Source organism: Lepisosteus oculatus, chromosome 22 (genome assembly GCF_040954835.1).
Source record: "Lepisosteus oculatus isolate fLepOcu1 chromosome 22, fLepOcu1.hap2, whole genome shotgun sequence".
Lineage (NCBI taxonomy): Eukaryota > Metazoa > Chordata > Actinopteri > Semionotiformes > Lepisosteidae > Lepisosteus > Lepisosteus oculatus.
This window is the reverse complement of record NC_090717.1, coordinates 5,714,038-5,737,451: the sequence shown is the minus strand read 5'-3', so window position 1 is coordinate 5,737,451 and position 23,414 is coordinate 5,714,038. Positions and strand designations below refer to the sequence as shown.

General features: G+C 41.2%; 2 protein-coding genes across 11 annotated transcripts in view; one reads left to right on the top strand and one right to left on the bottom strand.

The window, feature by feature from the left end:
- The window catches only part of git2a (G protein-coupled receptor kinase interacting ArfGAP 2a), a 24,581-nt gene extending 11,735 nt beyond the window's left edge, over positions 1-12,846 (bottom strand). For 3 of the 9 annotated variants that reach the window (XM_069182149.1, XM_069182150.1, XM_069182153.1), the window contains exons 1-11: positions 11,859-12,158; positions 5,568-5,701; positions 4,675-4,787; positions 4,344-4,449; positions 3,856-3,942; positions 2,420-2,550; positions 2,188-2,282; positions 2,041-2,086; positions 1,091-1,142; positions 606-678; positions 103-200 (exon numbers count right to left, since the gene is read on the bottom strand). In XM_069182149.1, the coding sequence (XP_069038250.1) occupies positions 103-200; positions 606-678; positions 1,091-1,142; positions 2,041-2,086; positions 2,188-2,282; positions 2,420-2,550; positions 3,856-3,942; positions 4,344-4,449; positions 4,675-4,787; positions 5,568-5,701; positions 11,859-11,910 (987 nt within the window). In that variant the 5' untranslated portion in view covers positions 11,911-12,158. Of the gene's footprint in view, positions 1-102; positions 201-605; positions 679-1,090; positions 1,143-2,040; positions 2,087-2,187; positions 2,283-2,419; positions 2,551-3,855; positions 3,943-4,343; positions 4,450-4,674; positions 4,788-5,567; positions 5,702-11,858; positions 12,160-12,766 lie in introns of those variants that run through there. The other 6 variants (XM_015366190.2, XM_069182154.1, XM_069182151.1 and 3 more) reach the window with 5 other exon arrangements.
- Positions 12,345-23,414, top strand: ankrd13a (ankyrin repeat domain 13A). 2 transcript variants are annotated; one of them, XM_015366194.2, is made up of 15 exons: positions 12,345-12,375; positions 13,852-13,987; positions 15,532-15,656; positions 16,189-16,234; positions 16,988-17,131; positions 17,317-17,506; positions 18,035-18,101; positions 18,340-18,421; positions 18,750-18,811; positions 18,904-19,034; positions 19,438-19,595; positions 20,224-20,358; positions 20,785-20,954; positions 21,371-21,423; positions 21,510-23,414. In XM_015366194.2, exons 3-15 carry the CDS (start codon positions 15,567-15,569, stop codon positions 21,706-21,708), a joined length of 1,527 nt encoding a protein of 508 aa, XP_015221680.2. In that variant the 5' UTR covers positions 12,345-12,375; positions 13,852-13,987; positions 15,532-15,566; the 3' UTR covers positions 21,709-23,414. The 2 variants fall into 2 exon arrangements, with proteins under 2 accessions (XP_015221680.2, XP_015221679.2); XM_015366193.2 differs by lacking the exon at positions 12,345-12,375 and adding an exon at positions 12,956-13,048.

The following is a 23,414-nucleotide window of genomic DNA, read 5'->3' as shown; positions in this document are numbered from 1 at the left end:
TGAAAAGCAATACAATTTCCATCTGCATGGGCAGGTTTGATTCTCTTATTCTGTTAGGACACTCCACTTATTCATAAAATGTATGTGGCTGCAAAGACTTGCCTGGTTTCTTGTTGATGAATACTCTGGGTTCACAGGTAGGAAAGGCACAACTGTAGTCTCGGTTACCAGGGTACTATGGTTTTGAGTTGCTAGCCACACTGTAAATATTAGAAAAACACTTCTGGGTGAACAAATGTTTCCTACCCACACAAGCATCACAGAGCAAAACTCAAAATCAATTAACTTTATAGCACGCCTTACTTTGGAAACTGGACAGTACGTCTTATAAAAACATACATTATAGATGGGTAAAAGATAGACTTAATTGGAACTAGATTAATTCTTCAAACATTGCCTTATTCCATCCAGGTGGATGCTGCACATTGGTGGTGGTGGTGGTGGAGGGGAGTCCCCATTACCTGTAAAGCGCTTTGAGTGGAGTGTCCAAAAAAGTGCTATATAAGTGTAAGCAATTATTATTATTATTATTATTATTATAATTATTATTTGGTCATTTAAGATTTAAATGGTCTTTATTTACAGCTACATTCATTATGACTCACCTGCATCAGTTTCTCTTCTATCAACCTCATCGTACACATCCATTGCTAATTCTTCAAACAAATGATTACTGAGCTGAAAAGTTTAATGAAAGAAACGAATCAATAGCTCATCCCTCAAACTCACTGTTCTCGTATCAGTCAGGCTCGGTATAAATTCTCATCATTCACCTCCAAAATTTTAAAATCTTGAGTTGATTTTTATTTTTAGGTTATTTTTTGTAAATCTTTGTCCATATCAATATTACTGGACAAATGGGCATGAAGACAAAACAAACCCTGCCTCCGTGAAACATGCATAGATGTTTCATGATTGAGATACTTATTTTGTATTTCAAAGGCTTCCATGAGACATTTGCTTTGAGCTAAGAAACTAAAATAAGTTTATACTTAACAGTGTACTGTGCCAAGCCATGGAAGGGCAGCGCTCACTACAATATTATTCCACATCTATGATGTGTGCAAGTTAAAGAAATAAAGAAACTTACAGACTGGAGCTTTTTCTTTGCTGCTTTCGCTAACTCTGATAAATCCAGACTGCTATTGAAACAAGAAATACCATTTTTAATTTGAGTTCTCAATTAAAGAGAAACCTAATCCAAAGATCTCAAGTCTGCCTTGAGAGTAACTAAAGTACTTACACATGCCTTATCCATAAACAAAGAGCAGCAAAAAGGAAAGAATAATAAGACATTTTTAAAAGTTAAAACCCACAAAGGCTGCAACATTTAAATTAGGCCAAATATAAGGTTTAGATTAACTTTATGGTCTAAACTTAAAATCATGGTCTCTTTGATTTAATCTAGAGTTTGAAAAAAAACTGAATTTACAATATTCATTATTTTCATGTATTTTTCTCTCTTCAGAGCATGTAATGCTCTGCACTTAATGCATCTCAAGTTTAGCTGTTTTAGACTCTAATCCCATGAATTGAAATGAGAATCTCAAGACCTAGCAGTACAGTAATGACATAAAAGTTATCGGTTCTTTCCTGGTTAAGGTTCGTGAGGAAGCAGAGCTTTTAAGCAAAGTACAGTTTTCTGCCCCACCACCGGAACATCAGAAGATGCAAAGCGAAGTGCATAATCAAAAAAGCAGAACTAATTCTCTGCTACGGTACATCAAAGGTGAACAAAACCCCCTCTCGCTGAGAGATTGTTCTGCATCGTTTCTCTCAAGTGGAAGACGGGACAATCTCTGACCCTGGGGCAAGTACAGGCAGGTAGCCATGTCTGAGGTGCCGCTCACATTCTGAGTCATGTATCAGACAGCCAACGAAGCCAACTTGTTATACAAACACTTTGTTAAACAACAATTCTAGAACAACTCAGACATAACTTTGATCTAACACCACAGCCAATGAATTATCCACCTGATGTAGCTTTTATGCACTGTCACAAGAACGTATGCTACGTTTATTGCATCGTTTTTGTATTACCTGTCTGCCATTTGAGGAATTATGAAGTGCTGTCCATTTTTGTGATCTGAAAGGCAAAGCATTTAGAATCAAAGTAGGCAACCAGATGAGAAAGAGAAGTGAAATGAAGGTGTCAGTGTAGGTTTTGTGTCATGCTTCCCCACTTACCTGGCTTTCTGCCGCAGAGGTAAAATGCTAGCCTGTCAGTGAGTTCATACTGAATTTCCACCAACCGATCTGCTAGGTCATGGTGCCCAGCTTGCCTTAAAAAAAGAAGCAATTTAGTTCTTAAGAGAAATCAACATAACTTTCATTACTCACAACTTCAATGCGTGTCACTCACAACCTACAACCTCCAATTCAATTACTATAAAAAAGCAATAAACAGAGACTCATTTACCTTGCACAATCAATAGGCGTTTTCCCATTAGCATCAGGTGCCCCAGGATCTGCCCCATATACAGTGAGTAGCTCCACTTGAGAAACCTGCCCAGCCTTTGCTGCAACATGGAGAGGGGTGTTCCCCTTTTCCTGAGCAAGGACCAGACATGTGTGTGAAATCAAACTATTCATGGAACTCATCCACCTTCCACTTTTATCACTGAACTTCAAAAGATCCAGTATTAACACACCGCAGATATATAGTGAGCATCAAAAGAAATTTCTCACTTACAACTGGGACAAGTTATTATCAGGAAAATAATCTTTCTTTGGAAGGGTACTCCAACACTTTAATGAACAGACAGAAAATTGGTAAATTAATTATGCTGATTAATATTTATCATCAATTGGCTTGATCAACATAAGGTCTGCTGTGAAAAGTATAAGCTAGTGGCATATGTGGCCACAGTTAGAAGCAGTTCAAGCTGTACATCTGTGATGCATGTTTTTCATATTGCAGACGGTGTCTTGTGGGATTCTGTCCCATTCCTATTGTACAGTACGAGCAAGCATGTCTCGTACTGTCTGTATGGTATGCTCTCTGAGCCCTAGATGCCACGCATCCTCCCAACTCATCTCATTAAAATGATCACGGGGTTTATAGCTGCAGAAAAGGGACATTTATAAACACAAATGTCAGATTCTCATCTTAAAAGAAAAGCATTGTTACACAAGCAACATGAAGCTGTGCATTGTTTTCCTAGACAGCTGACATGTCAAAATGAGCCTGCAAGAAGGTTCAGATCTTGACCAATATAGCGCCTTGCAGTTAAGATGCCACCATGCGCTAAAAGTTGGTGTCACTCTCGCTGACGTCCACCAGGATGGTCTACTGCTGGCCAAGTCCACTTGGGGTTGGTTTAGCCCAAAGTATAATATACGTATAGCACCAAGTTGTTCTCTTGATATGCACGACACAACATTTTCTTCATGTGTCTTTCTTCAGCATCCTTGACATTCAACAGGTTAAAACACCTCATCATCTGTGCTCAATCAACCCACTCAACAATGAGATGACTTATTGTCTGTGTAACAGTAAAAGAACTCGAGTATACCCCAATCAGTCACGTTCAATCCATTAAATATCCCTGATGTCTTTTCAATTCATATCCAAAATTCTAATTCACATTTATCTATCCAAAACTATTCGTCTAGAAACATACATGCAGAATGAAACATTTATTTTTCATCGTCCACTTCCTGCTGAGTTTTAATACAAAGAACACAGCAGTATTTTTACACATTTGATCAAATTAAAGGAGTTGGAAATAAATGAAACTATAAATTAAAATATCTATGGGTCAGTATGTCCTTAAAACAACCCAGATTTCATTTTATCTTAACCTTGTTCTAACATATCTAACAGATTTTGTTTCTGTAACAGATTTCACTTACGGGGTGGAAAAAATTGGCCTGGGCTCCAAGTGACAGCAACCTTAGACAGGTTTCCAGATTCCCAGTCCGCACACTTGAGTGCAGTTGCTAAAATGGAGAACAAAAGCAGGTCAATTATGAAATTTGACCCATTTTTTACAAACAGACACTATCCCCATTTGTGTTGTATGGTTCATAGGATCTTATCAGCTTTGCCAAAGACATTTAAAAGTAAAATTAAAAAGACTCATAACATGTTAGGAGAGCTAGCTTTCACAGAGTTGTTTTATCATTTTTTTACATTATAACGCTTTTATGCAATACTAAATTGACTGAAACAAGGGTACTGATTGATGGGTAAGCTGCATGTTGTTTCAGCGTAAAGGACTGCAGGACACTCTACTGGAGTGCAGACAGTACAGTGACTGCTGGCCTCAGGATCTGGGCACTGCAAGCACAGCGGACAGCTACAACACGACCATTCCCCGGCACTTTACTGGGTCTCTTACCTTGCTCAGATCCTTTGCGGTGACGCTGTCGTCCTCTCGGCACGGCATTCGGTGGACAAAAGCCAGCATCTGATATTTGGCTTTTATAAACTCGGTTTTATTCGGGCTGGGAAAAGCAGGAAAGAACGCACAGGGGTGAGGACGCGGTAAATCTCGAACACGACAATACGCATCCACGTCTTCATCCTGCTCTTATCCCTTCACCAGTTTTGTGTATGGAGATCATACTTTTGTTTTAAATTCAGAACCTTTAAAACCAGTGATACTAACAAACACATACACTGGCAAGGTAATACACGTGGACAACACGTTCAAAGACATAAGCACTCACAACAGTTTATCCTGAGGGTTGGCTTTCCGTTTGCCACTCATTATAGACGCAGGATCCAGCAGAGAGTGCTCCCATATTGAGTTTGCACCATTGTTGTACAGCGTCTGAACCATCTGAAAATAAATAACAGATATAAACCGACACTACTTTTATTACCGTTTATCAATATCCTGAAAAGATTATAAATGGATTATAAAGGTATAATTCCAAGATATACTTAAAATATCTCCTTAATATACAGTATGGTCACTATTTGAAGTCAGTACAGTATAAGCATTTACATTTTTTTATCCATGCATCCAATGATTAAATTGGATTTATCCCAATCAAATTTCCTCGCTAGCACGTTCTACTTATCCGTCACTTTATCTAAAAACCATCATAGGAAGTGAGAGCTGAGAACATAAACCTCCTGGAAATGTCGGTATCACACATCATGTCTGTAAATCAGCAATATCAAGTGGAGCTATTTCAGCACATGGCAGCAGGGATACCGATAACTGCAGAAGCATCTACATTCCAAACAGATCTGGTGACTCTGTGCGCTAACCCTTGAGGCTTTCTTGAAAGGCATTATACGATGCTAATGGGGTGGATATTCTGATGACCCACCCCAGGACATATTAAATTCAACCCATCTCATCTCACGGGGGAGGAAAAGGATTATGAAACCTGATCATTCTGCATTCTTAAATGTATTACTTGAGGGTAGCTGTTTTTTTTTTGAAGTACGGGATATTAGATTTGAGCTGTAAAGCTATATCAGGAGAGTGACAGAATTTTTTTAAATAAAAGCCGTGAATGTCTCAGGTCTATAAAGGAGTCGGTAAGTGTCTGATTTGAACTTAATAAAGAAATTGAGTTATTCTGCTCATGGAAGAGGCAGACCGGACCTGGAGCTGGGTGGGCGGCCATGGGGTGTGTGTCAGATGTCGCACTTGTGAGCTGTGGCGGCCTAAACTTCTATGTACGCTGCAGCACTCGTCGCAGATCAACACTCCTCGGTTGACAGAAGCCCAGCGAGGGTCTGAAAAAACAGGAAGGAAGACATGCGTTAAAGGCCCATCCTCCACCGCTGTGAGGAAAAATGAACTGACTGCCACCCCGGGCCCCGAACCGCGTCCGTCTTTTTAAGAGCTCCAGCTCCGTGCGTCTCCACCTGACCTATTCAGCACGGTCTGCTGTGACAATCACTCCCTTCTCACGTTTTCCCCTCTGCAATCAGTGGAGCAGACACCTGCGAGGACATGAAGCGGGCGTCCGTGCAATTCACCAGCGCACCAGGAGCTACCAACACGACAGGACCAGCAGCAAGAGCCGGGGAATGTCGGCTAAGAATAAACTGAAAAGTTTCCAGTCTTAATGGCAAGTGAAGCGTCACGAGTCTAGAAAACTTTAAAAGCAATGCACAGATTCTGAAGGCTCGTCTCTCCACCCACGCCCTCTTTGACATTTTCACAAAAGCCATTCTGCTGTTTCCTCTTCCTCTTCCTCTGGGCTAAACTACTGTACAAGTGCATTTGCAAGCAAAGCCAAGTCACCCTCTTGAGGTGCAGCCACGTTCGTCTGCCTCTTCCTGGCAGATGTACTGGGACAGATGTCCCTCTACAGATAAAAACACTGTAGGCAGATATACGGCAGAAGAGAGCAGGATTCAGACCTCAACATTATTACGGTACAGAAAGAATGGCAAGCCATTTTGAAACTAAGCTTTAAACCAATATGTAAAGTCAAACATGTTGCTGAATTTCACCTTAACTGATATTACGAATATAAATAAGAATATCTGCCACGTTTGGGGAAAACTCTCTAATCATACTTTTAAAACATAAACAGAATATTTCAGCGTTGTAACGCCGAATAATTAAAAAAAACATTTCTAAGGCTCACAATTTTTATAAAAGACTGTAAATGTTAATCGATAACCGAAATGTCAAATGTTCAAATTAATATTCTCCATCTGTGTATTAATTTATATTACATATTCAGAACTACATTGATTTAACTTTGAAAACACAAAAAACAAAGCAGCTGCTTATATGGTTTTCTGGCACATTACCGTAGTTTACTATACTTGAAAACCTGTTGTGCTTACTCACAAGTGCAATGGATGCGATAAAGGCATATAAATGACAGACAGGCTAACAAACACTGGGGATCTAACGTCTGATCTCAATGTGCCTGAGTTACAGTACATCCATGACCTACAGAAAAAAAACACTTTCTTTCCAATTCCTCAGAAGTTAGCAAGAACAGGTTATTTGTGAACACTAAAGACCAGCAGCGTCAGCAGTCAGCAGTCCTCTGCAGAATCCATCTGCAATTGTCAAGCTTTGAGAAGCAGTTTGATACACAAATGAAAAGTTACTTTCTCCACTACCGCTCGGCGTTAGAATGTTGCAAATTATACAGATCACATTATTTAAAGAAAAACTACTAACTGTAAAATGGGAAGACATAAATACCCCCAAATACCTAAAACATGGTACCAAACCCATCAACAGTTGTCTTTACATTCAAAATGATATTGGGTAACAGTGCAGTGGGGAAGTAGAAGAACACAGATCCTTATACGGCCACAATTATGACAGATTAGAATCACATCATTTGTGACACATTACAAAGCAAGGCAATGGCTTCCCTTTTCACAGCTCCCCACTGAAACAGGGTACTGCACACTCCTCCAGCACTGGGAAATACAATAGTTCAGCAACATTCAGAAGCCTCCGCAGTTAAAAGATTGAGTAACAAAATTACTCATCGATGTTAGTCTTTAGGACCTGTCTGAGAAAGTTAAAGGCCTGGAGTCGTGAACAGTAAAATAAACAGGTGTCTTTTTGTACCAAATAGGTTCTATTTAGTAAAACACTTTCATCCAGAGGTGTTGGTAAATTTGGTTGTTTGAAGCTAGAAATGCAGTTTTCTAAGGGCTGGACATGTGTAAGGTACCAAGGCCTTTAGAAAACACAAATGTACTGGAAAAAGAAGGAGTACAAATATGTCAAATTCAGCTATTCCTAGCACTAAAGATATATGTTTGGATAATACCGTACATGCTTCAAATTCTTTCCCCGAAGTTCATTGCTTTTCTTTTTCTAATGTGGTCACATAAAACAAGAACCACAATTGGGTATATTGTATATTTTTACACCCTACAGCAGAAATCTGTAGATTGAAGGAAAATGAAAAGACGAACAATTAATCCTGACTGGCGCACCTTGTACACACACAAAATTGTATAATGCACAAAAAAATTTCATTCAGTTTCTCAGATGCTGATGGACACTTCCCTTAGGGAGAATATATTACTTAAAATTAATACGGTCAAGGGTCTCATTCTGAAAAATAAAGCAGGTTACAACATGAAAAGAGAGCCTCTGGGTTAAAATGCACACCAGCTTCAGCAAGTGGAACTGAAATGACAGAATCCACACAAGAAAAAGATCAAACCATCTTGCTGTCAAAATATCAAATCCATATACAAAACTAAATCTTCATTTTTCAGAATAATTCCTGTGAAGGTCTTGTTGTGTAATACACACTCGCATGATACACACAAAACGAAGAGAATCTGCTGATCAATATCAGACAACTGAGCAAGAAAGAAATAGGAAACGTGAGTAAAATATGTTCTGTGTTGTAACAAATACCCCTGCTTTTTATGCAATTTCACAGTGCTCGAATAGAGAAAAGATGATAAAATATGTAAACTCCAGAGTCTGGAAAAAGACTGCCCGAATGATAAGCAAGACCTGTGAAGAAATAGCAGCATGGTTTAATCTAGTATTTGACATCTGTCATATACAGTAGCAACAGGAGGTACTGTATATGCAGTCCAGCCTTTTCATGAAAGCTAGGCAAGCTGACACTTGTTAATGAATAATTATATGTAATAATGACCAACAAATGTGTCTGATAAAACTAAAACACGTGTGATTTTACTGTTATGGGACTGTAGCCCCTGATTTCTATTTCTGCACAGGGTGACATTCAGTTCCTCATTCTTACAAACTTGAAAAGAGATGCAAGTTTGCAATTCTGCATGCAACACAGTGTGAGGTGTTCTCCAGCAGCAGGGACTAAAAAGGCACTAGTGCAATCTCTCGTTGCAACAAAAACAGAGATAATTGCAGATTTATTTTAAATTCAAGGAGATTATATCCTGATAGTGCTAAATCATCGATTGTCCGTGGATAACTTGTTTCCTTATATTCTGATTTCTAACAGCTGCAGCTGAAATGCAGGGCTGGTGGCATCTGGCCCAGAGATCCGTTTCTCTTCCTTCCTGCCTCTGACTGATACCCTGCTCTGCTGGAGTGTGTGTACAGTTAAATAAACTCCTCCTGTTTCATAGCGGCTTCTCAGTAAGACCAGACCTCAAAAGAATAACTTAAAAGTCTTTGGGGGCGGTCTTCTGCTGAATTTCAATTAAAATGAAGAAAAGGAACACCTTTAAAGATGATTAGTCATTGTGACAACGAATTCACAACATGTCGGCCCACTGAAATAAAGCAAGCAAATATTTCATTAGTTTCCATAAACTATAAAATGTGAACACACATTTCCCATTTTACTACAGCCATGCTCTCGATCATACGGTTCATGAAACTCTTTCACACATTTAAGAACGTAAGAAAGGTTACACAGGAGAGGAGGCCATTTAGCAAATTGAGCTCATTTAGATGCTAGCAGGCCTAATTAGTCACTTTGTGAATCTGACCTGGTCATTTTTTAAAAAAGATTCTGTCCTCATATTTCTTTTGATTTAGCATTTTACCTTCTACCTGGAATCAGATACTTTGCACAAGAGAACATACAGTATGGGGGCGAAGGGGTAGCACTGTGGCTAAGGATCTGTGCCTGTGGCCGGAAGGTTGCCGGTTCAAATCCCGCGGCCGGCAGAGGAATCCTACTCCGTTGGGCCCCTGAGCAAGGCCCTTAACCCCAACTGCTCAGGGATTCTTATTGAAATAAAGTACTGTAGTACTGATGTTAGATGTGCTTAAATAGAATTAATTCCAGGCCATTTCCAGATAAAGAAAAATATGCACAATTTCATGCTGCATGAAATTTATTATTCTCTAAAAACAGAGAACAATTTCCACAACACATAGCTGGAAAGATCCTCTGTGATGTAAGAGATGAATAATTCCACTTTGTGTTTACGGTTACTGTATATCACACCTGATTTTTCTGTTGATTTTGCAAGAAAGCTAGGCAGCAACTACTTTTTTTAAAATAAAAGCCAATTCATTAAAAAGCCAACTCCTGCACGATCCTTGCTCATTTACTTGGCATCCTGTTCTTCCTGTACTATTTACTAGACAACAGGACCTTCTACATGTTAATACCAGCTGGAAGGAAGCAGTGTGTTATGAATCATACTACCAACAAGCGTTTATTCCAATGTGTTTTTTTAATACATTATACCATAACATTCAGAAAAGGGAAGTAGCCTGTGCCTTAGGGAAATCTGCCTACACTACACTCACTAACAACTTCTGCATTGCTACAGTATCTGCAGTTTAGGGAGTTTGGTTTCGAATGGTCTCAAGATTCTTCAAAATTTCCAGCATGCTAAGAAAACAAAAGGCATCCATTTATACTTTTTTTTTAAAATGTCGGTCTGTCTACGGCTGTGTGCAAACAGGCCGATTCTGTTAGGCTGAAAACAAAAACATGCAAGATCAGAACATTTTGTTTCAATGGGTGAATATAATAAGTTAGGTCATGTACACTGTCAAAAAGATAGCAAAAATCTGGTTTTGGCTACACCTAAGAAATCCTAGTTTAATTTCCAGTGAGAATCAGGGTTATTACTAAAGTTAATGTCTGTTGTCTATTTAAATGCTGTGGTCACGAAAAATGAAAGCCTACTTTTATCAAGACATTTCTGTTATTCTGTCTTCCTGGGTATTTCAACAAAACACCTATAAGGTGGAATTCAATTGGACTGATGATAAAGGAGAAGGGTTCAGAGCTGTTTTCAGGAATATCAGTATCTTCCCAAAGTCCTGCAAATGTTACATATGAAACCTGATTATTGCTTCAGCATTCTTATCATTTTGCTGCTTTTAAAAGTACTGTCAGTCTCTCTTAAATCAAGTAGGAGGTTACTCAGAGGACAGCGGCCTTTCAGCTCAGCATCTATCTGACTAATTACAGGGCAGATTCCAACCTGTTGTCACCATCAATCTGCCTACTCTACTGTATGCCTACTTTACTTTCCAATCACAGCTGCCATCCAGCCAAAAGTAGAGATTCAAAAAACATCTGTAGTGATACACAATAAATTCAGTTGTGCTATGAATTTAACTTTGTGGCCATAAATGTAATCACGTCATATTCCAGGCACTTTATGACTTACTGTAACAATGCGCAATGAATCAACTTCACGGATTTTACACAAAACAACACAGCACAAAACATTTTCACAGTGGTGTAAATGTCAGTCATTGTCTCTCACCACATAAACACACAGACATAATTTGTAACCAAAGACCTAGTCTTTAGTCAAGCTTCTGAAAACGATATCCTCCCCAAAGCATTTGTATTTAACGGTTTGTAGTGATACTTGGAAACGTTCTTTATTTGAATGCAAGTAAATGGAGTTTGTGTTTTCCTGCCACTTCACCGACCCAAAAGATTAGCTCAACAACACTCGTCAAATATGAGTCTGATTTGATAGCTACTTTGACATATCTATAGACCAGCTTCCAGCCCAGAGATTAGTTCATCAGAACAAAAACGGCCCACAGCACTGAGCCCTTCTGACTTCACAACGACGTTTTCTGTGCAATTCTAACAGCTGCAAAAATCAAATCGCCTACGAGTAGCAGTAATACAAAATCAAACCGGAAAAACACATTTACATCCCTGCGTCCAGAAAGAACGGCCCTTTTTAAGTCACCCAACAGTTTCCGATTTCCAGATCCCATTTATATGTATGCATAATTACAACAGGTTTTGCAAAACCTCTTAGAAAAATTACAAAGCCAGCGCTGTACCTCGCAATTCAACAGATGCTACCTGAAGGTTAACGCCACTTTTACACGAACCACTAAAGGGTGCAATATCTTGCTAAGGGGGTAAGAGGCAATTAACATGATGACTGCAGAAATTGCCTCTCTTAGTGAAACAATGATGACTGTTAAGTCAACTCTGTTGGTGTTTTTGTCACTTACCCGGAACGCTACAATCGGCACAGACCTCGCTGTTCCGAAGCCGCTTTGACATCCTTATTTTCCAAATAAAAGGCCCTTTTTAAAGGTCAGTTAAACGTTTTAGTTATTCTCCTATATTCATCTGATCCGCGGTTTCCGCTGCGACCTCACTATTACGTACACTAAGAAGAAAATCCTGACGGGCACAAAATAATTCGTCTTTTTTCCGCCTCCCTTTTATTTAACACAACAGAGACGGGAAGCTGCTGCTATTCTAAGGACGGAAACTCTACACCAACGTGAACGCGCACAGTAGCCGAGGCCGTTCGCATTCAAGCGCGGAAACTACGGAATATTCCTAGCGTTCCGGCAATGGCGGAGATAAGACTCTACGTAAGTTACGGCTCTTGACTTCGTCAGGCAGGACATTATTAAGAAACACCTCCGCCTGTCAGAGTTCTGGGTCACGAACGTAAATAAAATCGTATTCTCCAATTCCAAATACGTAAGCGCCTCCTGACACCGCACTCCCAGTTAGGTAAGTTGCGTAGTGTATAGGATGTGACAATCTTTTGAGTGTTAAAATCTGAAACAAATATTTCAAAGCATTAAATAAATGCAACATTGTGAAATGTATTAGGTTAGTGTTGAATTAATTGTAACAATTCAATGTGATATTTTAGGCACCTGTTAATTCTTTGAGTGATAACTCCCCCTGAGTAAAAAATGGTAGTGCCTTTGTTTTGGAACTAATCATTTTATACACATATGCGTTTTTATCTTCTGAATAAAAAAAGTAAAATGATTTTTAGAATGGCTTCCAAAAACAACAAACTAACAATGTTATAGTGAAATACCTTCTAAGAATTGTATTGAACACGAACTTGTGTTATTGCGGACACCCCTACGTAGATCATAATAGTCCTTACCAGTCACTTCCTTGTTTTTCAAAAGTTTTATTTTGAAAAGTTAGCGTCGTATAAGTTGTATTTTTGTGATTTAATGCACGCGTCCACCCTTGGCTAGCGGAGACGGCCTTTGTCTTCTCTCACGTTTCCTCGGGATAGGACATCAGCGTATTGTTTCATGCCAGTTCTGCGAAAACTCAGCTTTACGGAATGTCCGCCACCGAAGACTTCAGGGTTAAGTTTCCACTCCATTCTTTAGTCTGGGAAAATGACTATAGAAAATTGGAAAAAGAGATCACGAAGGTACGTACATAGAGCTGTGGCGTGTTTATTTTAATGACCGCGAGTGTGCACTGACTTGGGTGAGATGATCGCCTTTCCTCGCTACTAACTCAGCACGCTTACTTTTGCGACTTCAATTGCAGTACCTTTGTACTTAGTTTTAGCCTTGCAAAAAAATAATAATCGATTTCCTCGTCATTTGAACACTGTGGGTTTTAGCAGCAGCCTTGACCAAAATGTGCGCCTGATGTGTACTGCGCTGTTGTTTCTGAGAGAAGAGTCCATCTGTGTCCAAGACGAGATCATCTTGGCTTGATGGATGTAACATTGCTTGACGACTTTTCTATTAATTGAAGCCGAGAGATACGCAGTGATCTAAGTTTTGAATCTGTAATATTCCCACACACAGTTTGGCCGTTTGGTGGAACTGTAGTGTATACGGGCTGTTGTGAAAAATTAAGTTCAATTGTTATTTTCTACAATGATTCCTCTAGTTTGGCAGGGTTAGTAGTTGTAGTATTAAGTTTTCGTCTGAAAGTGAAACGAATAGGTCTGATCTGTCAGGTTTATTTCACTGAATAATATTCATGCATTAATTATAAGTGATGTATAAATGTGTTTTTTTTTACAAAACAATGCCTGTGTCTAAATCTTGCGGTTTTACAGAAACGTTGTGGAAGGATATTTCCTCCTCTGCAGTGCCTCCTATCTCGCAACACTGGGTTAGAATATTTATTGTGAGATTGTGTGCTCAGAGGAGCAAGGGGGGGGGGCTTTTTTGTTAGTAAGTTTATAGAAGTAATTGACTTTTTATTTTTTTGTAGCACAATATCGAGGAGCCTGACCCTCGTGGCCGTACACCCTTGCATCTCGCAGTGTCTTTGGGGCATCTGGAGTCAGTAAGAGTGCTCCTGAGGCATTGTGCCGAAGTAACCAAAGAGAACGCTAAGGGCTGGACAGGTGAGAGAACCCCCGAGTTATTCTTAGAGCGCCGGAACATCTCTAGGTTTTAACAGGGGGTGGAGCTGGTGTGAACTTATACCATGTGATTGATTGTGGATTGGAAACCCATAAACATAATGGGACACTCCTGATATTTGATCTTCAAATAAATTGCACACTCTCCTCTTCAATCATAGTTTTCTTTTTTCATGCTTGCAATGTGGTACAGGAAATACCAGCAATAAATAAGTAGTCATTTGCATCAGTTGGTCTGAAAGGAATTGCTGACGCGTTACGCTTGCTATTAGAATCAGCCCCCACATATTGGCAGACACTTGCTGTAATTAATAGATCCAAGTGAGATGCAGACCAAACTAGGCTTTCCAATTGCTAAATTAAAAGAGCAGCTATAACAGCTACAACAATAATTAATACACTGACATTTTCCGCAAACAAACATGCATCACAAAATATCTCTGGGTTTGCACATAGCGTGCAATTGAGCTGAAATTAAGCACGAGGGCTTTTGTTTGAGGGTCTGGTTAAGCATTGCTACCTCACTGCTCTGGAGCCATGGCCTCAACTCAGACCTGGGGTGCTGTCTGTGTGGAGTTTGCATGCTCTTTCCATGTTCACATGGGTGTTCACTGGGTGCTCAAAGACAAGCTGGCGGGTTGATTGGCTTCTGGGAGAACTGGCCCTGGCATGAATGTGTCTGTGTCTGTGTGGGTGCTGCAATGGACTGGTGTACCCGGCCTTGTGCCCGTTGCTGGCCAGCATGGGCTCCAGCTCCCCCACAACCCTGAAAAGGAAGAAGCGGCTAGAAAATAAATAGTCTACACAATCCCCCTGCAGAGGATGGACCTCTGCAGGGGGATTGTCATCTGGGCGTTTTAAGGTGCGAATTGACTGAATTCATTGAATTATTGCCAGCAGGTTTATCCCCCTGCAACTCACAGCGGGCGGCCCACTGGAGCTCAGCAGGTGTGAGCCTGGTCAGTACCCGGATGGGAGACCTCCTGGGAAAAACTAAGGTTGCTGCTGGAAGAGGTGTTAGTGGGACCTGTAGGGTGTGTTCACCCTGCAATCTGAGTGTGTCCTAATGCCACAGTATAGCGTGCGGGACACTTTATTACAAAAAAGGCGCCGTCCTTCAGAGGAGACGTGAAATTGAGATCCTGATTCCTCGTGGTCATTAAAAATCCCAGCGTAAACCTGGTGTCCTGGCCAAATTTCCCCCTGGCCTTTACCAATCATGGCGTAATAATCCCCATTTCTGAACTTGATGAAGCCATCACTCTGCTCTCCTCCCCACTGACAGCTGACATGCGGTGAGCGTTCTGGCACACTATGGCTGCCTGTTGCATCATCCAGGTGGGGGCTGCACATTAGTGGGGGGGAGTCCGCATTACCTGTAAAGCATTTTGAGCAGAGTGTCTAGAAAAGAGCTACATTAGCGTTAGGGTATTATAATGATGTAACTGAAGGTTTGTAAATGAGCTCAGCACTTACAGTCTGCGGTGCTCCTCTTGTGTCTGTGCATGGCTGTGCCGTACTGGCAGTGCTGCAGGAGGCAGTGAGCACCGGGGACCCAGAGATGGTGCAGCTGGTCCTGCAGAGGAGAGACTACCTCAAGGCCTCCACTGCCCTGGCAGGAGTCCCAGAGCTTCTGTGCAAGATCCACGAGGTGCGACACTCACACTGCCCGTCACTTCATCAGCAGTGAACCACAGCTTAAAAAAACCTCAGTGCTTCCTCATATATATGCTGTTTCCCTGTCCTGTGGTACCTATCCATTAACTCTTCCCAAGATGCAGCCGAGTTTCATGCAGGGAAATCTACTAATTAGACGTAGTTTAGCACTGTTATGAAAGGGGACATTTTTAGTGTTTTTCAGAATGTTATTGGGAATAAGGTACTGTCTGAAAGCAGCTGTACATTTTTCACAGCTGCTAAAAATCACTTCTCTGCTGTTACAGGGTTTTTCCATATATCAGCAGTTTTAATATCTTTTCTGTACTACCTGTGGGCTTTATAATGAAGACCTGATAAATCAGGAACAAACGAAGAAGGAACGTCTATTCTTGGAATATTTTGTAATGACAGTATTGTTTAGGTAATGCTTTCAGAAAATGTGTAGACCCCTGTAGGACCTATATGTTTAAAACTATGATATCCTGAACACTCTGTGACCAACTAATGTGTATTTTTATTTTTAGTCTCCTGATTTCTACATGGAAATGAAGTGGGAGTTTACGAGCTGGAGTAAGTTAATCACATTGCTAAAGCGCCAACATTGCCTTTGGGTATATTTAGGGCTCTCTTTGTATTTCTGTTAGGCTTGTTGAGAAAGAAAGATGCATCACAGTGGTGTTGTCAGCTCCTGGGTTCTGTATTCCTACAGAACCTGGAGTGCTACCTGTGTAGAGTTTGCACACTCTTCACTGGCCCATTGGGTTTTCAGCAGGTGCTCTGGTTTACTCTCACAGACCCAAGACAAACTGACGTCTGGGTGTACAGTATGTGTGTACCCTGCGATGGACTTGTGTGCTGTCTAGGGTATAGTCCTTTTCTCCCTGTTCGTGCTGCCTTATGCTGGTTATCTCGCTGGGAGCGTATGAGGGCAAAGCAGTCACTGAAAATTGATGGATGCTGTATACTTCCTGTTGAACTTTAATCTGCGATAAGTATTTATTATCTATGAGCTAATTTTCTCTTTGAATACCCGTAGACTGATGAGAATGTGAATATAGGAAAGCTTTGCACATATTTAAAGTGAATACCTCATGTTAGCAACTTAGTTAAAAATGGTAATTTTGTAGTAGTAACAATCTTCAGTTTTCTCTTTCATCTTTTCATTATTGTTTTATGAAGTCGCAAAAGAGATTTTTTTTTCTATAAATGCAAGCATGTTTTCCACCTACAGATAATCAGACCTTTGAAGTTTTGCAGGGGAAAATCCCTCTTTTCCAGTTTAATTTCTAGGCAGTGAGTTTTCTGTGACGCGTTTCCTTGCAGTCCCTCTTGTGTCCCGGATGTGTCCGAGTGATGTGTGCCGGATCTGGAAAAGCGGAGCCAACCTGCGTGTTGACGTCACACTCCTCGGCTTTGAAAACATGACATGGATCAGGGGCCGGAGGAGCTACATTTTTCGGGGAGACGGTGAGTGTCCATCACACTCCGACCTGGAATGGCTGTCTTGAGGCATCTGTGATTGTCAGCTTATAAGGAACAGTTTTGGTTCATTTTTAGTTTTTAGCTTGCTTGGTCTGTCATTTTTGTGCTGAAAATGAAAAGGATGGAATTTTTCAGCATGCTGCTGCGTGTCTCGCCTTGCGCTTCTGTAGATAACTGTGCGGAGCTGATGGAGGTGAATCATGACGAAGAGCTGGTGGACACGGAGCGTTTTGACATCTCCCGGGACATGGAGGAAGTCACTCTGGACTCCATGCAGCCAGCCGAGCAGGAAGTGGCGAAGCGCCTGACCACGCCTATTGTCAACACCTACCTGGACACTCAGCACATCGCCTTTGAAAGGCAGGGTTTTACAGGCTTGTGGGTAAAAGGGGGGCGGGGGTGCGATGTGGAAAAGTGAATAACGCTTTTCTCTTTGAAGGTTCTCTGTTCTTTTGTTTTTAACTTGGGCAGTGCATTTGGATTTTGCCAGTGCTCTAACAGTATGAGGAAACAGTCAGTTTAGTTGGTTAAAAAGCTGAAACTGGATTGTTGTGCTATTTTTGTTTCTGAGCTAAGGGGAATTTGTGCTAGCAAGTGGCTAGCCCTGTTAGAATGGAGCACTTTGGATCTAGTAGACGAAACTTGGAAGTAACTGTATGATCAGCTTTATGGGAAGCTATTGTGGTCTTGTAGTTGAAATTATAAGAAGATAGGACTGAAGTATAGTTCAGCAGATTGAGTTATTGAGCAGAAACACAGTGTGAGCCTGTTTATGAATGGAATGAGAGCACAGTGTGATCAAACAATCAGGACAGACTGCGACATTATACAGGAAATAATGACAAAAAAATAAAAAATAATGAAAATATTGAAAATGTCCTTTTCTAGAAATAAGTCTGGAATCTGGGGGTGGAGGAGTGACAAGACCGAAGTTATCAATGGGTTTGAGGCGAAGGTGAGTGACTGGAACATTCAGATCAACACCATACTGTAGTTTTATTTCAAGATGGTGCTGTAATTGCAAAGTCATTGAGAGTTGGTAGACGGTTTTTGAGCTGCTGTGGCTACAGCATTTTGGAAATTTGTCAATGCTTTACTGAAGTGTCATTTCCTTTGTTACTGGCTTACTAGCTGGTAAGGCCATCTACAAGAGCGTTTCAAGATAACCTTTCCCCCCTTGTCTCCGCTTGCAGGTTTTCACAGTGAACAATGTCAATGTGGTGATTCGGACCAGGACAGAACACCTTACTGATGAGGAGAAAACTAGAATAAAAGGTAATTGCAGCAATGTTTTGAAGGAAACATTTCTCCAATGGTGTGTGTGGCTTTTGGTTTTGATTAATCATCTTTATAATCTGTGAACAAGTACGTACTGCAGTTGTCTTTGCAGTACAAGCGCAATATGAATGCTGACTAACAATTAATGCAGTTCCCAGCATGAACGCTGTTCCATAGAATGTTTTTTCTTACTTTTTGCGCAGATGGACCCAGTTACCTCTTGGTAATTTAAAAACAGGGAGTAGAGTTTTGAAGTCTGTAAAAGACATTCTGTAAAGTTACTTCAGAATTTAAAGTTTAATGGATTTTGTCTCCCATTCTGTAGATGAAAGGAACATTTTGGAGTCTCTTCTAGGAACTGTAGAGCAACATTTCAGTGCACAAGGGGTAAGGAATCTGACTGAAACCAGCCAGTGTGGGTTTTTTTTTTTAATGTCAGTTCTTTTGTGATGACTGGAATTCAATTTTGTTGCTTTAAGGACCTCACTTTGGAGTTCGCAACAGCAAATAACCCCACTGCCATCACCCCTGAAGAGTACTTCAACCCAGACTTTGACCTCCAGGACAGAGATATAGGGCGGCCTATTGAGCTCACCATCCGAACTCAGAAGTATGACTCGCACAGTCTGTGCATTAGAGGAACACACACACACGTACAGCTGACTCTGTTTCCCGTGATGGAAGACTATCTTCACATCATAGTGGTTACAGCTTCGACCAGAGAAATACGTCTGCCATGTATAGAAAAAAGTACATGATTAGTAAATGCCTTAAGGTTATTTTGCTGTATTACGGCTTAAATAATGCTGTAAGAGATGTATGTATATTACACGTATTAGCCTAATAACTGTAGCACTCTGTGTGATACTGCACAGAGATTTTCAGGGTTGTCGATGTTTTAAAAAATGACGGCTTAAAGCAACAAAGCAGTAGAGAATAAAATCTAGGATCTAAGCACAATGGCGGGCTTTTGATTAAAACCGTGATTTCCCCTCTCCTCCTTGGGATTGCAGGTTCAAAGCCAACCTGTGGATGAGTGAGGAGCACCCCCTCTCCCTCGTGGAGCAGGTGACACCCATCATCAACCTGATGGCCCGGACCAGCACACACTTCGCTAGGCTCAGGGACTTCATCACCCTGAAATTCCCCCCAGGGTTCCCAGTTAAGATAGGTACAGAAAACCCACCCACGATGTAAACAGCACACAGCGGTTGCTTTTCTCTTATGTAGCAATTAATATACTAAGCCCTAAGAAATTAATAGTTTTTATGCTCTCTTATAGGTCTCTTTAAAGCTGTTTTTATTGTAGTTTTCTGTAATATTTTCCATTTATGCATCTCAGCACCATTGATGTGACATTCTTTTAAGATAAGATCACTTTATTGGCCATATGCAATTTTTGGCATTAGGAATTTGTCTTTTGCATACCCCAGCTTGCTCTCCATGAGAAACACAGGCACAAAGACAGGGAGAGAAGCTGGGGGTCAGAGCGCAGGGTCAGCCATTTATACGGTGCTCCTGGAGCAGTTGGAGTTAGGGGGCTTGCTCATGGGCCCAAACGGAGTAGGATTCCTCTGCCGGCCGCGAGATACAAAATGGCAACCTTCCAGCCACAGGCGCAGATCCTGAGCCACAGAGCCACCGCTCCTTTTGGAAGTGGCCTACTATATTCTTAATCCAAGGAGATTCTATTGATAGTATGTGACAAACAGAGAAGGCTGTTATGCATGTGTTTGCTAATTTCCTCGTTTTCTCTATTTGTCCGCTCTTCCCTTCTGTGTGTGTTCCTCCTCTCTCAGAAATCCCCCTGTTCCATGTCCTAAATGCTCGCATTACATTTGGAAACCTGAACAAGTGCAGTACAGGAGAGCCACTGGAGTCTTCATCTTCTGCTGCCTCCCCAGCACCTACTGAGGAAGACGCAAGCTCCTCAGGTAATGTCACTGACTACACACTTGCTGTAACAACGCCGTGCCGCTGTGGCGCACCGTCTGTTTCAACACGTTGGCCAGTAAAATGAAACGCAAGGTTTCTAATTAACCTCTAATGTCGATATGCATTTGGCTGAAATTCTGCTTGACCAATGCCGATCATTATGTGTGACTTTTTGAACGTATAATCATTTGGTGCCGTGCTTAGAATACACTATTTTTTTACACCCCAAAAATAAGAGCTTTAGGTGTAAACAGGTTGATTGCCCAATGAGAAAATGCTGGGACTGGACCTGACCTGCTGTAACCATGGGGCTATTAACTGCTGCTGTGTAATAGAGGGATGGATGTCGGAGCTGATTGGTAATGTCAACAGGGTGTAGCCTGGCTTTGTCCCAGCACTGATTGCTGTGTTGTTCTGCTTCCCAGGTCCTGTCTCTGCTCCATTCACAGTTTGCCCCTCAGTATTTGATGTGCCCGCACATTACTACAGGCGTGGAGGTAGCAGGGCGGCGCCTGTCTCGAACCACGATGAGGAGCTGCTGCAGTTTGCCATCCAGCAGAGCCTGCTGGAGTCGAGCAGCGTAGGAACTGGGCAGGTCTGGCTGTAGTCGCTGCAGCAGGATGACCTGTTTGTAGATGTTTGCATTGAGTGCAGATGTATTTTGCAAATATGTGATATGAAGTCTTCAGCCCGTTTTTTTTGTTTCATGACCGTTAATGCCGACACGAGATCTAAAAATTAATGAAGAATGACTTGTTCGTGCAAAATGACTATAAGAGGAACCGTGCATATAGGCTTGCCGCATTTTAACTTTCACTTGTTCCTTTTAGAAGGTGTTGTTATATTGTATTGTATTCCTAAGTATAGCGACTTCAGTAATCTTGCACATGTTGAGATGAGCTGTTGCAGAAAGAGGCTTGAGTGAACGGTTCGATTCTAAAGAAATGTTGTGAGAATTCTTCTTTCGTCATTGCAATCACTGAGTTACTTTTTTTCTGCTTGTTCTTGCAGGACGTGTCGTGGGGCGACACTAACGGTGTGCTGTCTCCTGGGCAGAATCCTAGGTAAGGGGTCCGGATGAATGCCGTCAGACCGGCTCCCTTGCAGGTGACCGTTCTCCTTCCCATCATTCTTCGTGTCGCTGTTTCAGGGTAGTCCCGGAGGGTCTCCTGGTGGACCTGTCCAGTGGAGAGAGCCCCGTCGGTTCAGGGCCCGCCAGCACTCCAGACTCGGACCTCAGGCTGGCCATGGAACTGTCTGCTCAGGAGCAGATAAAAGCGGAGAGGAGAAAAAAAGAGGAAGAAGAGGAGCTAGAACGGATCCTACAGCTTTCGCTCACAGAGAAGTAACAATGAAGAGAGAGAGAGAGACGCCCTCGCCCTCACCGCATCCCTGTCCAGACCCTGAAGAGGTATCCCCTACCCACGAGCCCCTTGTCTGCCACTACACAGCAGCTGCAACACAACCTTTAAGGGGAAAAAAAAGACATTTTAAAAAAAAAGTGAAATGTAGCAGTGGAAGAACCCACTAAATTAACTTTTGTCAACGTGAAAAAAACTTTTTTACATATTTTACTTCTTTATTGACGCTTTGTAGACCCTTTGTTCTCAACCAGTTTTCTTTGTGGTCCATGAGCTGTGTGTAATGTGTCATCTGCACATTGAGCTGGTTTTCTAAACGGCACTGGGCAAGTCAGACAAGGGAGTCGTGAATCCTGGGAATCGTGTGACATAGAGAACTGATACGAACAAAGGCTCTTTCGGTTAGGATGGGCAGATCGGCAGGTGAAACGCTCTAATGGGAGTGGCAGAGAGGCCAAGAGACCTCAAGATACAGGGGTGAGATCTTAGAATCAGGGAAAATTCATCTCTAAGATCAAGGATACCTCAGGGGTGTGCATTTTCATTTTCAGTCTGTCCTGTGGAGATCTAGCAAAAAAGATTGCGAAGCCAGAATGTTGTGGAGTAGAATAAAAATCCAAAGCTAGACAGGACAGTGTCCAAACAGCTGCTGCCATTCCCAATCTAAGTCAGGTTCATATGTATCATATTATAAACCATTGCCTTCCAGAATGTCAGCCATGCACTTTTTTTATTTGTCAAGACAACGCCTTCCTTAAAAGGAAGTTGAGTGAACCCGTTGCGAGTGGCTTCACCAAGCAAAAATGAGCAATGCCAGTATAGAAGTGCCAGGTCACTGAAGTGGTGCTTCCTTCCAAAGCTTTTAACACACCCTTGGAAACAAAGCTTAACAGACCTCCTAGTGAGGATGGGCTAATTAGAAGACCTAATAGTTCACACTGCTGCTCTTCACAGATCATCACAGCAGGTATTCGTTTTTATATTTTAATTGTTGAAGGTGGTCATATCCACACACCATTAACATGCCAAAACATTTGATTCCAAGGTATTTGGTGACTTTATTAATGATTGTCAAGGGAATTCTAGGATAGTAGCCAGTAGTCTGTTATAAAATGTAACATGAGAATCAAATGAAATGTGTAGTATTTATGTTCATTGACCTCTAAAATCAGATTGGGCTCTGTGGTCCTTCACTGATACTACAATGACTAAATGCATTCGATATTTAACTAAGAGCAAATTTGCAGTGTGCTTCAGGCCTACAGAAGACTTTTGTATTTTTTCATTCACTTTTGTTTAAGTACTTCACAATATTTTTCAACAACACAACAATACATCTTAATCACAAATGTAGTGTAATGCAAAGATGAGACTTCAATGAACAGATACAACAAAGCAGTACAGTGGACTTTGCACGGACAAGCTGATAGTGTACAGTAATATTTATCAAAAATGTCTCTCCTGGGGGGCTGGTACTCTTTACTACAGAGATTCAAAACACCTCATGTGGAGTTCTTTGTGCATCAGCATTGCAAAGATGTTTGTTTTTTTTACATTATATGCAGCATTACATTAGCTACAGAGCTCACTTTTAAACGATTCTAATTTGTATCAGAATGTTAAAATATTTTAGGTTGATGCCAGTTTTTCATTCATGTTTCATTTTCTTAAATAAAAGCACTTTATGGCCACTT

Coding starts and splice junctions, on each gene's coding strand:
- ankrd13a (XM_015366193.2), top strand. CDS start 12,956: ATGTCCGCCACCGAAGACTTCAGGGTTAAGTTTCCACTCCATTCTTTA. Junction 17,507..18,034: donor CAGCACATCGCCTTTGAAAG/GCAGGGTTTTAC, acceptor GTCCTTTTCTAG/AAATAAGTCTGGAATCTGGG. Junction 20,955..21,370: donor GCAGCGTAGGAACTGGGCAG/GTCTGGCTGTAG, acceptor TTGTTCTTGCAG/GACGTGTCGTGGGGCGACAC.